This window comes from Nomascus leucogenys, chromosome 15, assembly GCF_006542625.1.
Source record: "Nomascus leucogenys isolate Asia chromosome 15, Asia_NLE_v1, whole genome shotgun sequence".
In the NCBI taxonomy this organism is placed as follows: domain Eukaryota; kingdom Metazoa; phylum Chordata; class Mammalia; order Primates; family Hylobatidae; genus Nomascus; species Nomascus leucogenys.
In genome coordinates this window covers 74,620,096-74,636,252 of record NC_044395.1, presented here as the reverse complement: position 1 = coordinate 74,636,252, position 16,157 = coordinate 74,620,096, and the positions used below count along the sequence as shown (strand labels likewise).

The 16,157-nt window shown below is 35.2% G+C and overlaps 1 protein-coding gene across 1 annotated transcript in view; it reads right to left on the bottom strand.

Moving 5' to 3' along the window:
• Nucleotides 1–16,157, bottom strand: part of FAR1 (fatty acyl-CoA reductase 1) — a 63,917-nt gene that overhangs the window by 14,050 nt on the left and 33,710 nt on the right. Inside the window, exons 4-9 of the mRNA XM_030829003.1 lie at nucleotides 10,871–11,050; nucleotides 8,073–8,250; nucleotides 7,136–7,180; nucleotides 6,898–7,016; nucleotides 5,914–5,981; nucleotides 4,272–4,443 (exon numbers count right to left, since the gene is read on the bottom strand). Of these exons, the coding sequence (XP_030684863.1) occupies nucleotides 4,272–4,443; nucleotides 5,914–5,981; nucleotides 6,898–7,016; nucleotides 7,136–7,180; nucleotides 8,073–8,250; nucleotides 10,871–11,050 (762 nt within the window). The remainder of the gene's footprint in view (nucleotides 1–4,271; nucleotides 4,444–5,913; nucleotides 5,982–6,897; nucleotides 7,017–7,135; nucleotides 7,181–8,072; nucleotides 8,251–10,870; nucleotides 11,051–16,157) is intronic.

Below are 16,157 nucleotides of genomic sequence, written 5' to 3'. Positions count from 1 at the left end.
CCCCTGAGGCTGCCATACTGCGAGGAAGCTCAAACTAGTCCATATGGAGAGGCCACATGGAGAGGGTCTGACACTACTGGAGAGAGATGCCCAGCCACCCCAGCTACTCTGTCCCCTTCCCCCCTTTACCACTCACTCCACAGCAAAGCTGCTCCAGTCCCTGTCTTACTACAATCATTTGAAAGATCCTGAGCCATTACCATCAAGCTAACCCTTCTAGAATTCCTGACCCACAGATATTGTGACACACAAATAAAACGATTGCTTTAAGACACTAAGTTTGAGGTGACTTGTTATGTAAAACAGATTAACAAATCTCAACACAGATCTCAATACTGGGAGGGGCTGGTATAATAAAAACCTAAAACATGTGGTACTGGCTTCAGGGTCAAGTGGTAAACAAAATCTGTAAGGCCTGTGAGGTGATCAGTAGTGAAATGTGAAAGGACCAGGAAAACATTATTAATGGAAGCCTTAAAGGGTTTTAAGAAAGCTGTTGGTGAGGGCTTGAAGTGAGGACAACAAACTGTCACCTCTGGTTATATGGAATATAGAAAGTGTACTAATAAACTCAGTGATCTAGCCGAAATTTGCTGAAAGAGGGCAAAAGAGGACAAAGATGATCTTAAAAAAAAATGAACTATTTGAGTGGAATTTGGAGGAAATGTAAAATGTCAGCCAGGAATTCCTTAAGAAACAGTTTCTGAGCATAGCAGGGTACGGGAAGATGAATCCTTTGTTAAGACTTTAGAAAGACCTAGGCAGTGCCTTCTAGAACTTTAAGACAGACAAAAGGCACTCTCCAGATCTTAAAGAAATGTGTAACAGAAACTCTTACTGTTCAAAAGGCAGGATCTAAGAGGCAAGGATTTAAGATCTAAAAGTATTGTCCCATAGCAACCTCACAGGGGACCCAAGATAGAGAAGAGCTTGTATCAAAGAGACTTATGGGTATGGCTTTCGTCTAACAGGTTGGATTCCTTGAAAACAGATAACACCGGAAACCCACACAATTTTTAAGCAATCATGTCAGATTACATGTAAAGGGACAGACAAAAAAAAAAAAAAAAAGAAGAGACTGCTATATCAAGGGTCAGCAAACCAGGGCCTATATACCAAATCCAGCCCACCACCTGTTTTTGTAAATAAAGTTTTACTGGGACACAATCATGTTCACTCATTTGCCTATTGTCTATGGCTGCTTTCATTTTTAACAGCAAAGATGAGTAGCTTCCACAAAAACCGCATGTCCTGCTAAACCTAAAATATTTACTATATGGCCCTAATTTACAAGAAAAGCTTGCCAGTTCCTGCCCTGATCCCCTAACCTTTCATGGGCACGAAGCAGGATAAGAAGGCTACTTGGCTGCACACAGAGCCCACAGGCCAGTTTTTATGCATAAGGAAGGATGACTCAGAGGGCAGAGGCAAGAACCTCAGAGAACTCCCAGAGAATAAGACTGAGCTCCTAATCAAGAAATCATCAACACATATCTGACTGCAATTCAGAAATGTTATAGACCAGTGTTTGTTGGGTGCCTCCCAATTTCTCTCTTTTTGAATAAAACTGTCTAAAGCCATTATCCTATGCTTACCATCATTTATGATGGGTGTATGGGCAGTCAGTAACTCGTTGCTTTAGTTCACAGATCAATTCTTGAGGAACTATACTTGAGGAGCTATACTGACAAAATCACTACTAAAGAGCCTCATCCGACAATTGACCAGATTTAGATGACAAAACCGTGGCTTCCAGCTGATGCCACAGGGATCTGGGGCGGTGGTGGGGGTGGGGAGGCGCGAGGCGGAAGGCAGGATGAGGGGGGGAGAAACAACTGTCCTTTCCATGTAGAAGAAATATGAATTGTTTTGGCCAGAAGGCTGACTATAGCAGATTGTACTTTCCAAAAATGATGGCAACAATACCCTTCATCTTGACCACTTTCTAAATCCCCTTACTTGGACACAGGGTGGGGAATATCACACACTGGGGGCCTGTCGTGGGGTGGGGGAAGGGGGGAGGGATACCATTAGGAGAAATACCTAATGTAAATGATGAATTAATGGGTGCAGCACACGAACATGGCACACGTATACATATGTAACAAATATGCACGTTGTGTACATGTACCCTAGAACTTAAAGTATTTTTTAAAAATGTGCTGTCAGGCACCAAAATAAAATGATGAACATATGAAAAAAAATTTAAGAAGATTTGTGACTCACTCGTGACTAGAAGAATGAGGCAAAAGTGATGCTGCATGACCTCTATGGGTAGCTCAGAAAAGGCAACGCAGCTTCCACCTTACTTGCTAAAAGACTTCCCCCTTGAAACCATCAGCTGCTATATAAGAAGTGTAATTCCCCTATCATTAATCCTTGCAAAGAACTATATGGAGAGATCCTTATGACATGACAAAGAGTAACAGCAGTCCCCTTGCTGTTCCACTGCCTCTCTGCCCACCTGCTTCTTTCATCTGATCACAAACACATGAAAGACTCCAAGCCAAAACTGCCCAGTGGATTCTTTCTCAAATTCCTGATCCTGACAGAAATAATTGAAAGAAATAATAAAATGACTGTTGCTGTTTTTAGCCTCTAAGTTTGAGATGACTTGTTATGCAGCAACATCTCCTCTGAAGCATTTAGTAAACTAGCTATTCACTTATTTTTTTTTAATTTTACTAAGCCCCCTTTCTTTGTGCAAGGTAATGTGAAATATTTAAACTGTTTTTTTTTTGACTCAGTTTTTACTTTTCTGCCCTAAATTATAACAACCTTATTAATATAAAGAAAGCATGCACTGCCACCATTCATGAATTTACATCTGCTTTTTAGCCATGAAAGAACGCTTCCAATGGCAAGTATTGCATTTTGCAGATCATTCTAGAAAAGTCTGAAAATATTTCTTTACCTGTTCTAAAGTTGTTCAACACCTCTCACATATTTCAATTAGCTAACATATAGGGTTAGGAACATCATGGAAAAGTGAATCCACAGACAATACCTACAAGGAACTCAGATCCTGATACACTGTAACTGGCAGATACCTCACTTTTATTTTTTGAGTAGTTGATGGAAGTTCTGGGATCAGCATCTTCTTTATACAAAAATACTCAAATCCTGAACTCTCCAATCAACGACTCCACTGTAATGCCAAGGTAGTTAAAAAAAAAATTAAGTATTTTAATAGTATATTCCACTGTTAATTGTGTGGTAAAGACGGTAGGAGATCTTTAAGTTTGTGGGATTTCAACAAAAACAAAAAAGAAAGGCAGTAACAACTATAAGAAAACGAAGTTTTCCATTTATTATTAACTTTTTTTTTCATAACTATGCCATTCCCAACCTGGAAAATTAGTCAAAAACTGAAATAACCATATTATAAGCTGAATAGGCAGCTGAGATATTTCAAGTAATTTTCTAGAAGCATCCTATATTTTTCACATAAAACTGCACCATCCATTTAAAGCAAAACGTTTGCCCTTAATCCCCTATACAAACTCATCCCTAGGTTTTTAAGAGGGAGAGAAGGGCTCAATTTCAGCTTACAATAACAATGACAACCATGATGTAGGACATTTCCTATATTATGGAATTTTGGAGGATGAACGATCCAATACGATGTGATCCATAGTTAGTGTCTCCAAAGATCTCCAAATTCTAAGAAATGTCCTAGCATTCTGATTGTGATTAATCAGGTGAGTAAATCTAAAGATAAAGCTCATGCTAGTGATTTTTTCATCTCTCCATCAAGCTTCCACCACCTTACCAATACATAGTATATTTACTGCTATTCTTCTTACCGCAGTTTCTGACATGTCAACATGAGTGCAATCGAGCAATAATGCAGACACTCTATGGCTGACACCCTTCCGATAATGATGCGATAGGCTGTTGGAATTAAACTTAAAACTGGGGCACCTGAATACTTGGTTTAAAGGATTCATCTTGAAGGAATGACTTACATAATATCCTGTAGGAAAAATAAGTGTCAAAGCAATTTAAATATTGTTATTCAGAAAGAAACCTAAAGTAAGACCTAGAATTCAATACATGACAATAACTTATCCAAACTTTAAACAAATTAGAGTGACTTACAACACTACCTTTGCTTTTCTGACAAAGTCTAAAATTCAAGCGTCTTCTCATTCACAAAAGGCTATTAAGCCTTATCATAAGCATAAACAAATACAGAGTTAATATGCATTTTAGTGTAAGCATGGGTTGTTTAACAGAGGAACAGATAAGACAGAGCTAGTCACCATTACCTTGGGCTTCTTCCAGTCATCCTGAGGTAGATATCATACAGGAATGCTGGGGCTTTATGGCTTACAGCAATCCAGTAATGATATAAAAGATGATTGGAGGTTAGATTTACATTGGGCCGTCTGAAGGCCTGTTCGAGAGGATTCCTCTTGAAAGTGGAAATTACATGGTACTCTGAAGAAGAAAAGTTGCGTAACAGCTTTGATAATAACCATGTAATGAAGTTTTGAAAAAAAAAAATCATGTTTTTACAATGCAAAATATTTTACCAAAGATGTCAGAGTGCGTACATTTAAAAAACAAACTTTTCTACTCTCTAGTAGCTAAGAGAATATGGTTATCAGACTGCTAAACTCAAGTGGTTTTATAACTGCCGCTATTTATGAATTTTAGATGAATGAATTTTTGCTAAAATTCACTCTTAAAATCCTTTTAATGTTTTATCTATGTCAGTTTAGTGTCACTTTCTATATTTCACCTCTCAACGATAGCTTCTTCCTTTCTGTTCCTCTTTCCAGACTCTTATTACTGTACTTACTTAGAAAAGGAAAATAATCATCCTTGGCTTAAGATGCTCAAATTAACACACATTAACAGGCTTAAAACAACCCAAAATTAACTTCTGTTGTAATTTATATAGGCTATGTAATGTCAACACAATCAAACCTAGTATCATCTATATTAATACTTTACTGGAAATGTATATGGAGATAGTCACTAAAATATAATGCTCAATTTCAGCTTTTACTAAACTTTACAACACAATAAAAGATTACCAAAAAACCTAACTCATTAAAAATGTTTAAATATTCTTAAAAGAATACTGAAAATAATTATCATAAAGTTAAAATCACCTTAGATTTTATCTTTTTCTTATATGCTCTAAAGGTCAATTTTACACTGAAATAAAAATGCCACAGAAAAATCCTAGGACAAATGTCATAAAAAATTTACATTGAAATCAAAATTGTTCTGCAGGGGTAATTAATCAATTAGAGGTTAAATAAGACCTATCACTAAATCAATGCCAAAAAAATTTTACTTTAAATTTGAACTCATCAACCAACAATTTAAAAATGACTCAATTTCAATGGGTTTTAACTATTCCTATTTAAGTTATACTATTCCTATAGAACTAGGAACATGTACATCTGCTGTGAATCCATGAATTTAAATAGATTAATAAAGGTTAATAGAAAATATTCTGGCAAACTGTATCCTACTTCCTAACTCCTTCATTTATTACTCTGGGTACCACTTGATATACCACCTCTTGTAAGAAGTGATACTGCCTATGGATAGGCAACATCAAGACCAACGGTGCTCACAAGGGAGAAAAAAAGCACTGTTCCCATGCCATAGGTATCTACGAGGGCTACTGCAGACGGCAGCAGAAAAACAGCAAGGCTTAGACAAGGGTAGGGTGGGTGGGTAAGAATAGACAGCAGGATATTTTTAAATTTGTTTAAAACAAATTAAGGACCACAAGGTAGTATTGGTAGATAATACTTCTAAGACAACAAGTAAGAACAAATTGGTAACTCAGTGGCCTTAATGCCTCATAGGTATTCTAACATTAAAACTTCAGGGAACTTGGTTCTTTAAGATTTATTCTAACATTCAAAAACACAGGTAAAATCATACCAACTTCACCCCAGTGGAAAGGATTAGTGCTGCCTGTTGTACAATTATACACCATGATGTTTCTTGGTCTGCAAAGACAAAGATGAAACCAATTAATCATAATAAGAGGCCAAACATATCCAATCTAAGTCCTACATAGTATTCAAGAAGACATGAGGATGATGGGGACCTTTTCTATACTAATTATTTTTTTTTTAAATTATCCTTAAAGGATTAGTTTTTACTTGAATGACTATTTATAACTACCCTTTCTTCTTTCCCTACCAAAAATTACTTATTTTAAAAAATACAGACTTTTTTTCTTCCACATTTTTCCTCCTTATATTAGCAAGAATGTCTATTTTTAAACACGAGGAAAACAACAAACGACCTCAGCTCTTCTTGTCTCATTTTCAGAGGATCTAGCTGAAAAAAAATTATGGACTAAGTTTCCTTTTGCGAGAAACAACATATTCATATAATCCTCTCTCTCTTTCTTCAGGACAGAAAATACTGATGATCAAAAATAAGGGTAGTTTACTACCTAGAAAAAAAAAGTTATTGGGAAGTTTAAAGTTTAAGTGTTACCTGTAAATGCTACTATTATCTTTTAAAGGAAAGATGCTCATGGGCTGCTCTGGTGTACCATGTTTAATATATGTAAACCATATTCTGTGAATTTCAGCTCTTTATATATACACCAAGTTTTAGTTTGGATTAAAAAATCATCCTTAGGGAGGGTATTTTTTTTTTTCGTTTTTAACCTCTAGTGAACTTGTCTATCCTGTAAGTAATACATGAGCATTAACATTAATTCTTCATTACTACTGATAGGAGCACTTGCTATCATCTGTGATAATACCAACTCTTGGAGTTGGCAGTGATATTGCCTAAATATTGGTATGGCAATATCTGGATAGAGGGATTAATTAACATTACTCAATAGCTATGTCTTCCCTTTTCAGTTACTATACATTTAATAAGCGACATTGTCACCTCATATACCTATTAACTCCGGAATACCAGGCTGCCGCAAGACTCATGTTGACAACTACATCTACAGGAACAAGATCTGCAAGGGCATTGTTGGAGGCACGTATTGTTCGAAGAATTCCTTTCCCTGCCTTTGTTGAAATTAAAAACAACACCTTAAGATATATAAGCCATAGTGTATATATATTTAAAGATATACAAAAAGCAGGAAAATGTATAGAATATTAAATAAATCAAAAAGTTTACTTACCGCAATAAAGAGACCACTTGGTCCATTAAAGTTATCAATCCATCCCTAATACCAAAAATTTTAAAAGGGGGAGAAGCTTAGAAACATTATGAAGCTAGAGATTTATTATTTGAACTCTACAACCCCAAATATATACTTGGTAGCTGTCTTCTAAAAACTAAAAAACAGACTAGATTCAGGCCAGACTATTTCTACCAGTCCCAAACAGAAGCAGTCTTCCTCTGGGATCAAAAATGATTGAGTAAAATCATTTTCAAAGGGCTACCTACTACTCTTCCATTAACTCTCTGCAAAGAGAAATTTATAAAAGAGGGTTTATATTGTCGAATATTTTTGCAAAATTAAGCTTGTTCAAGTTTGATTTTATGCTATTTACTAATTCAGTATCCTGAGATTAGGGAAAATGGTAAATCCTCCTCAAAATTATGAATAAAACAGAAAAATAGAATAATTGTCAAAGCAACAAGAGATGCTATCACTTACTACCATTACACAGACCTAGGTTTTGCCTAAATCAATTGACCCAACTGGTTTATATTTCTGCTTTCTCTCATTCCAGGAATTCACAAATAACCTAACACCCTGTACCTTTTTTAGCTTTGTGATCTACAAAGGAAGGGGTCTACCTCTTGGAAGGTCTGCCTCTTTTTGGTACTAAGAAACAAACCAAATCTCCTCTGACTTGAGAAAATGTCACAGCTTTTAATTTTCAATTAGGATTTTTTAAATGTTGATCTACATTTCTATATACCCAGCATCACATTATAGAAATGAAAGTACCAATAAAATTAACTCTATGAACACAAAACAACTTTGCCATGGTAATTCACCTTTAGTAAATAATACCTGTTCTTAAAGAACTGCCAGCTCTTTTTATACAGAGTTACAACTTAAAATTCTCAACTCCAATTATTTATAAAGGTTTTTAACAACTTACTGGAAAAGGTTCTTTCCAACTGGCACCAACAATCGATGGCCTTACAATTGCCACATTTAGTTTTGCTCCTTCTTGTTGTACAACATATTCTGCTAATGCTTTTGTGTATATGTATGTATTAGGTCTGTCTCCTATCAATTTTGGCGTGATATCGTTTACTAGGCCATCATCCATCCACCTGGTAAAGAAATTGCATACAAATATATTTCCAGATATTTTACTATAAAATAAAAAGCTACGTAATTGAACTTTGCACATTCAAACATACCTGTTGTTCTGACTCAAATCATTTGACAACTTTTACTGAAAAATGGAACTTAGTCTTATTTTTCTTAAATATCAACTATAGGTCCACAATCCCTTATCTGCAATTTCTGTATCCAAAAAGATCTGAAAACTAAGAGTTCTTTCATAAATCATACAGTGGATAGCAAAATCTGATCTACACTGACTTATGGTCTTTTTTTGATACAACTTAGTTTAAACATTCATATATTTTATATGTATTTCATCAGGGATACTAACCCAGATCAAGTTAAAGTTTTTTCTTATTACACAGTACATAAATTATATTCCCTCTCTAAAGTCCAAATAAATTCCAAAATATATCTGAAACCTTCTGGAAGTTTGCAGGTTAGGAAATATAGATCTGTATATAACCACCTAATGAAGTAACATGTTAATTATATACAGTTACAATTAACATACATTTATAATGAACATAAAAGGCATAAAAGGCCTAGTATTTAAGGTGCAGCACTGCAAATCATATGCTCTAATGAGATTAACAAATACTATGATGAACAATAAAAATAAATTGAAGCATGCTATAAAAATTCAATTAGCAACCTACTATGAAGTCAAAAAATTCCTCCAATTCTCTTTGAAGAAATGGTCTACTCTGTTCATCTGTAAAAGGAGGGCGATATACTAGGTGGTGTCCATGGTTTTTCCTAAACTTCTGATTCTAATACGTTATGTACTTGTTTTTCCTTCTTGTCCATAATGCTGTGTATGCAAGTAGACTCAGTATATTGTCATACTCTAATGATACCCATACTAATTGATAACAAAGCATAAAACGGAGATTATCAAGATAAAATTTTCTTCTGTATATGGAAGTACTTTTTGCATATGAAAGGAAAAAAACATTAATTAAATTGAAGGGAAATTGCTACCCAACTTAGGAAAAATTCCACCATGGAGATGAGATTTGAAAAATGAAAGGGATAGTTGATACATGAGGAAAAAAAAAAAACCTGCCTAAACTCAGGAGAAACTTTAGCCAGTAAGCCTTATTATTAGAATGAGTTTATAGAACAAACCCATGAGTTATCTTAAAATTATGTTAGCTAGATTTCTTTGCAGCAAGGAAAGGAGATACAGCATTAGCTTACAAGTTCTTTTTCAGTTTCTCAAATGTTTGTATATATTGTTAGTAAGAGAAAAAGTAAAATGCTCCATTAACTTCCACACTCAACTTTTCCCACAGATATTAAACACTTCTGTTTATTGACCTATGAAGAAAATGAAGTAGATATTTGGGACCATCTAAGAAAATGAGTGAGAAAATAGAAATTAGGGAATTACAATGAAAATGTCTCGGTAATTTCTCATACTTATTTTTTTTACAATCTATCTGTTTCCTCATATTAGCAGGAAAGCCTTAAAGAAGACTGTGCTTATTTTAGGAGAAAGCAGCAGATGTTAATGAAGCAGTCAAAGTGGATAGAATCTCTGGAAAGAAAGGAGACTAAAAGAGGGAAGAATAAAGGAGGAAAAAATTCAAAGATATTATATAAGGATTAACAAACATGAAAATATGGTGGATACTGGAATGTTTATATAATTGTAAAAGTAAAAAAGATCTCTCTTTTTCTTGTCTGAACCTTGTCTGTTTGATGAGAAAGCCTAAGCTGCAGCAAATGAGAACAAGGTCATGGTACATACTCTCCCTCATTTAATCCCTATCTATCAATACTCACAAATAATTTTCATAGAACAATTGCTGACAGGATCTCAGTCCTCAGAAACATGATAAAAAGTAAGGGTATGAATTAAAAGACTATTATTCCTCTGATTCTCTAATAATTAAAGGCCCCTCTATATATATATACTCCATGGGTCGGGGGTGGTGAGGGCAATCCTTTGATAAATTAGAGCCTTGCTATTAAACAGGCAGTCATGGGTCTCCACTGGTACTTCTTGGTTGCTAAGATTGATTCCCTGAAAAAAGAGAGCCCCTAACATCACTAATAAGATGTTCAGGAGCCTTCCTCCAAATATTACCAGTATACTTAGTTAAAAGTGAAAACTACACATTGACTTCATTAACATTTATTTAGATATTAATCTATACAATAAGAATGTGGGGGATATGCAAAAATTTTTGAAGAAGAGATAAATGTATGTGTGTGTGTGTGTGTGTGTGTGTGTGTGTGTGCACGTGTATATGGGGTGGGGTGAGGAGAAGAGGGAGGGACTTGAATCCAAAGGTTGTTTTTTTGTTTTTTGTTTTTTTGAGACAGAGTCTCACTGTGTTGCCCAGGTTGGAGTGCAGTGGCGCCATCTCGGCTCACTGCAACCTCCCGGATTCAAGCAACTCTCCTGCCTCAGCCTCCTAAGTAGCTAGGACTACAGGCACCTGCCACCATGCCTGGCTAATTTTTTTCGTATTTTTAGTGAGATGGGGTTTCACTATGTTGGCCAGGCTGCTCTTGAACTCCTGACTCATGATCCGCCCGCCTTGGCCTCTTTTGGGATCAAAGTAAATGTATATAAATTTCAAACAAACATACTCTAAAGAATCAATCAGCTTCTTGGGATCCACAGGTGGTGGATAGACTACTTCATCAATATGCTTTCGATTACAGTAGGCATATGCTGTTGATACATGCATGAACACTTCCAGATTCTTCATTTGTTGTGCAAGGAGAATAAGCTGTCGTGTTGCAATCACATTTAACTGAACAGCATCTCTGTTTAAAAAGAAAAAGTGATAATAGAAAATTGGGAAGCTACGTTATTTTACCTGTTAAAAAATATTATTTTCATTAGGGAAGTAGAGAGAGAGAAATTTTTGTTTCTTTACAACTTATCCTTTAGCTGTATTTTATTTCCATATTAAACATGTTTAATGTATTTTATTTCCATATTAAATGTTTACTCTATCAGCTGCGTTAAAAAAATTTTGATTATAAAATAACCTGCATTGTAGCTCTTAAAAATTAAAGTAGAAATTTAAAAATTATATAATTGTCCAGGAACAAACAGATAATTTCAGTCTTTAGCTTCTATGCGTACATTTTTAAGTCATGCTAGACTTATTTTGCATCTTGATTTTTAAAAGTATAATCTTGCATAATATGGATGTGCCACAGGGAGAAAAAAACAGAATGGTTAAGTAATTTTAAAATGTTAAGGTAGAGTCACTAATAAGGGTGATACAGCCAGAGAAAACTCAGAAACATTAAATTATATTAACATATAATCAAGAAAGAATATGTTTATTTCCCTCTTTGTAGCAATCAATCCAAACACTTTTCTAAGGCTACCCTACAATAGTCAAAGGGATATAATAATAAAACTGGTACATTTGTTACAAGGCATATGCAAGACCCCAAAATTATATATTCCCTTCTTGGAATTTACTTGAAGTAAGTAATTCCACAAAAGCAGAAGTATATATGCAGAAAAGTTATCAATGAAGCATCATGTAATTAATAAAAATCTAGACAGCCCAAATATTCACTATGGAATACGGAATGACTCAATAAAGTATTTTATCACAATGAAAGAATATAACTACTAAAATAATTATGTGAAGTCTATAAAAACATGAAACATTTGTATAAATAATACCAAAAAAATACATACAATTTTTTTGAAGCAGGATTAAAAACAAGGCTCTGGAATCAGACCTGTGTTCAAATCCTGACTTGGCCTACCTATCAGGACATAAACTGAAGCACTCAGGCCTCAGTTTTCTTACCTGGAAATGGGAACAATAATGAAACCTACCTACTAAGACTGGTATAAAATTAAACAAATAGCTTGTAAGCATGTAGCAGTATTTCTAACATAGTCACCAAACAGGCAGTCGACAAATATTCCTTAAGGTAATGAGATGGTGGATAGATTTGCTTTCTATTAAACTTCTGTTTACAGCTTTTAAAAAACTGACCAAGAGATCTATTGTACAACGTAGAAACTATAGTTAATATCAATGTATTGTTATTTTTAAAAATTACGAAGAGTGGACTTTAGGTATTCTCACCACAAAAAGTATGTGAGATAAGGAATATGCCAATTAGCTCATTTAACCATTACAATGTATACATATTTCAAAACATGTTGTAAACGAAAAATACATACAACTTTTGTCAATTAAAAAAATAAAAACCAACAAACAACAAGATTTAAATACTCAATACCAGTGACAAAAATGGCAAAGTAATACACTGTTGTTGATACTACAAACTGACACAAATGATTTGAAGGAAACTAGGACAAAGTACCAGGAATTACAGAAATGGTATATTTATTAATCTAGTTAACCTGTTGAAATTAACTCAGAGGAAAAACTTGTTCTAGTCCTCATTTTTCAAATAAAAAGAAACTAAAATTCCTTAAAGTTTATTCTAAGTGAATAATACATAAACTGTGGTATGTCAACATGATGGAGTATCATCAAATCACGAAAATTATAATTATGGAAAAAATTAGAAATACAGAAATTTTCTATATTAAGTTTTAAAAGTAAAATTAGAAAGTATGTTTATAATAATGAAAAATAATGTTCAAAGGAAATTTTTTAAGAAAACGTTTTCAGTACTTTCTAAAATTCTTATTATTTTCAATATTTAAGAAAAAAAATCCAACTATTGTTTTAAAAGACCAGGAGATGTCATAGATAGAATCCAGTCTACTTCACTGTAAAGCAGTGCTTTGACGTCTATCGCATTTGCAAAACAATGGGGATAGGGAGGGTACTGTTTGGGAGAGGAATACAGAGAATATTCTGTTACAGGTTCCTGAGGACAGGACAAGTTCTGGGTCACCAGGAACAAGGAATAACTCCAGGAGAGAAAAAAAGTCCTGTGCCATAGTTTTTCTTTTAATTTAATAGTATCCAGGACCCTATGAAAACACACTAGAAATAATTTTTCTAATGAAATAATTGGGTTGAGTTCTTAAAATCATGGATGCATTTTTTTTTCTTCCTTATCTCAATTGAGGGAGAAAACTTGTTCAAGTGAAAATCCGACAAGAAAGACATTTCACATAGACGATACTGTCCACTAGACTATAAGGGAATGCACTATTTTCTTTTGCATTTGTGAAACAATGGGGGCAGGAAGAGCCATGTTTTGGGAAAAGTACACAAAGGATATTCTGTTACATGTCCCTGAGGATGGTGACAGAGTTTCTAGGTCACTGAAAATAAGGGATAATTTGAGAGGAACACTTCTGTGCCTTGCCTTTTTCCCTTTGCATCTGTACCTGAGAGCCCAAACCTGAAGCCATTCTGCGCCCACATGAGTAACATCTAGTATCTCTCTGCCAGGCTAGTTAACCTAACTCTGTTTTACCTCAATCCAATTTCTACTCCACTGACCTTCAGACTGAGACTCTGACATGTTATATCAGAAATCATTTAGTACTAAACAAAAATAATGTTCTCATTGTTTTGGTTATATGGAGTCATAAATGTATCTTCAATAAGACAGGCTTTTGGGAGAGGGGTACAAAATGAGAAAGTCTTTGTAATTAGAATCCTTCACTAAATGAAGACATGGAAATCACTTCAAAGAAAAATTTAAAAAGAAAAAAAAGCTCAACGACCTGAAGTGCCAATACATTTTCTTGTTCATCTTTCTTCTACAGGCATCTTAGGTTTTTCAAAGAAATCTATGTTGATAATACTTCTAAAGACCTTAAACCAGGGTTCTCATACTTGGCATAACATATACCTAGCAGTTTATTAAAAATGCAGACTCTTGGACCTCATCATCAGATACTTTTAACACATGAAATGAGGTCTGGAAGACTATATTTTAAATAAGTTCTCCAGGCCATTTTGACACAAGTCTCTTTTCCACCCTCCTGCCCCTGAGAAAATAGTCTAGATGAGATCTCATCACTACTACTGCCATTTTTTTAAACCTTAATGAAAATATAGACACAGATATTTAAGGAACAATGAGTCAATCTTAGGGTAGGGGGCTCAGTCATCTGTAATTTAAAAAATGTCTCCAAAGCTGATTCTGACAGCAATGGTTCTCAAGGGGCAAAACGAGGTCCAACAGTGACTAACACCTAAGGCTCTTGCTAAAAACAAGAACTCTGGAGTATGATTCCGAAATTAAAAAGTCAAAATTTGGCAAGCGCAGTCTAGGAATATGCATTTTTAACACACTTTCCAGTAATTCTTAAGATTCTTAATACATTCTAAAGTCTGATAATCAATGCCCAACAAACTCAATAGTTTCTTGATCTTTTCTAAGCATCAATCTTAACTTCCATTCCTTTCTGAAAATCTTTCATATTCATACCTTGGGTTTTATCACTCAGAATTGCTCTATTTCTAAAATTTTATACTATGGATTTTCCACAAACCACACCATCTGTCCATCCATCTCTCCCTTCACCCTGGTTTTTGTCCTCACATTCTCCAGTTTCTTGCCTCTCCATTACTCTCAACTCTAGTGACCCTGTCTTACTTGCACTTCCTTTACTAGTACCTTCCCTTATACCAGCTAATACCTTCCCTTATGCCAGACCCCATGATGAACTACTTAAGTTACTCCATTTATTATCTTCACTTCTCCTCTCACTTTTTTTTTTTTTTTTTTGAGACGGAGTTTCGCTCTTGTAGCCCAGGCTGGAGTGCAATGGCATGATCTCAGCTCACTGCAACCTCCACGTCCCAGGTTCAGGTGATTCTTCTGCCTCAGCCTCCCAAGTAGCTGAGATTACAGGCGTGCGCCACCATGCCCAGCTCATTTTTGTATTATTAGTAGAGATGAGGTTTCACCATGTTGGCCAGGCTGGTCTTGAACTCCTGACCTTAGGTGATCCACCTGCCTCAGCCTCCCAAAGTGCTAGGATTACAGGCGTGAGCGACCACGCCCAGCCCTCCCCACACTTTTTGTCAGTATTTCCTTATGAATCCTAAGCCTATCTATTTTTCTACTGTCTCAAGATTTAGGAACCACCACATCTGAAAATAAGTGAGCTCTATCTACCTTCTCTCAACTCTAACAGCATTTCATGTGTGCTCCTTAATAAATCCTTATTCTCTATCCTACATTATGGTTATTTTGCATATCCTATCTCCTCTAGACCACATGCACTTTGCAAATAAGATCTGTGTGCAATTTATGTTGGTTTCTCTCCCAAGGTACTGGGCTTAATGTTGTAGTAACATCTGAAAACTTCCCCCCAACAGTAAAAGCTTCATGCCATTTTTTATTTGTGGGTTAACTTAACAAGTAGTTACAAAGAGTAATTGTTAGTGAAACCCTGTCTCTACAAAAAATACAAAAATTAGACAGGCATGTTGGCACATGCCTCTAGTACCAGCTACTAGGGAGGCTGAGGTGGGAGGATCACTTGAGCCCAGGCGGTCGAGGCTGCAGTGAGCTGTGATTGTGTCACTGTACTCTCAGCCTGGGCAATAAAGGTGAGACCCTATCTCAAACAAAAACAAAAACAAACAGTAATTCTTTCATACGAAGTGTTATATGCCTGCCTGGAGTATTAAAGAGTGTCGGACTCAAACCTAATGTCCTATCACCACTTGGAAGTCAACATCCCTTAAAATTGCTTCCCAGAAATAATTTCAGTGTAATGACAAGGACTAAGTCAGTGAACATACATGCTTTGACAAAGGAAAAGAAAAACAATGTAATACGTAAGATGCCTTCTGCTATGGCATCTCTAGTAAAAGAAGAAAATAATAACGAGAAGACGTCCTTTTCATTAATGGTAGCCTTGCTTACCCTAGGGGGACAGAAAGAAAGTTCCCTGAAAGTACTGTACTTTGGTCCTCCTTGTAAAGCTTCCCTTTATGAGTCTTACCCT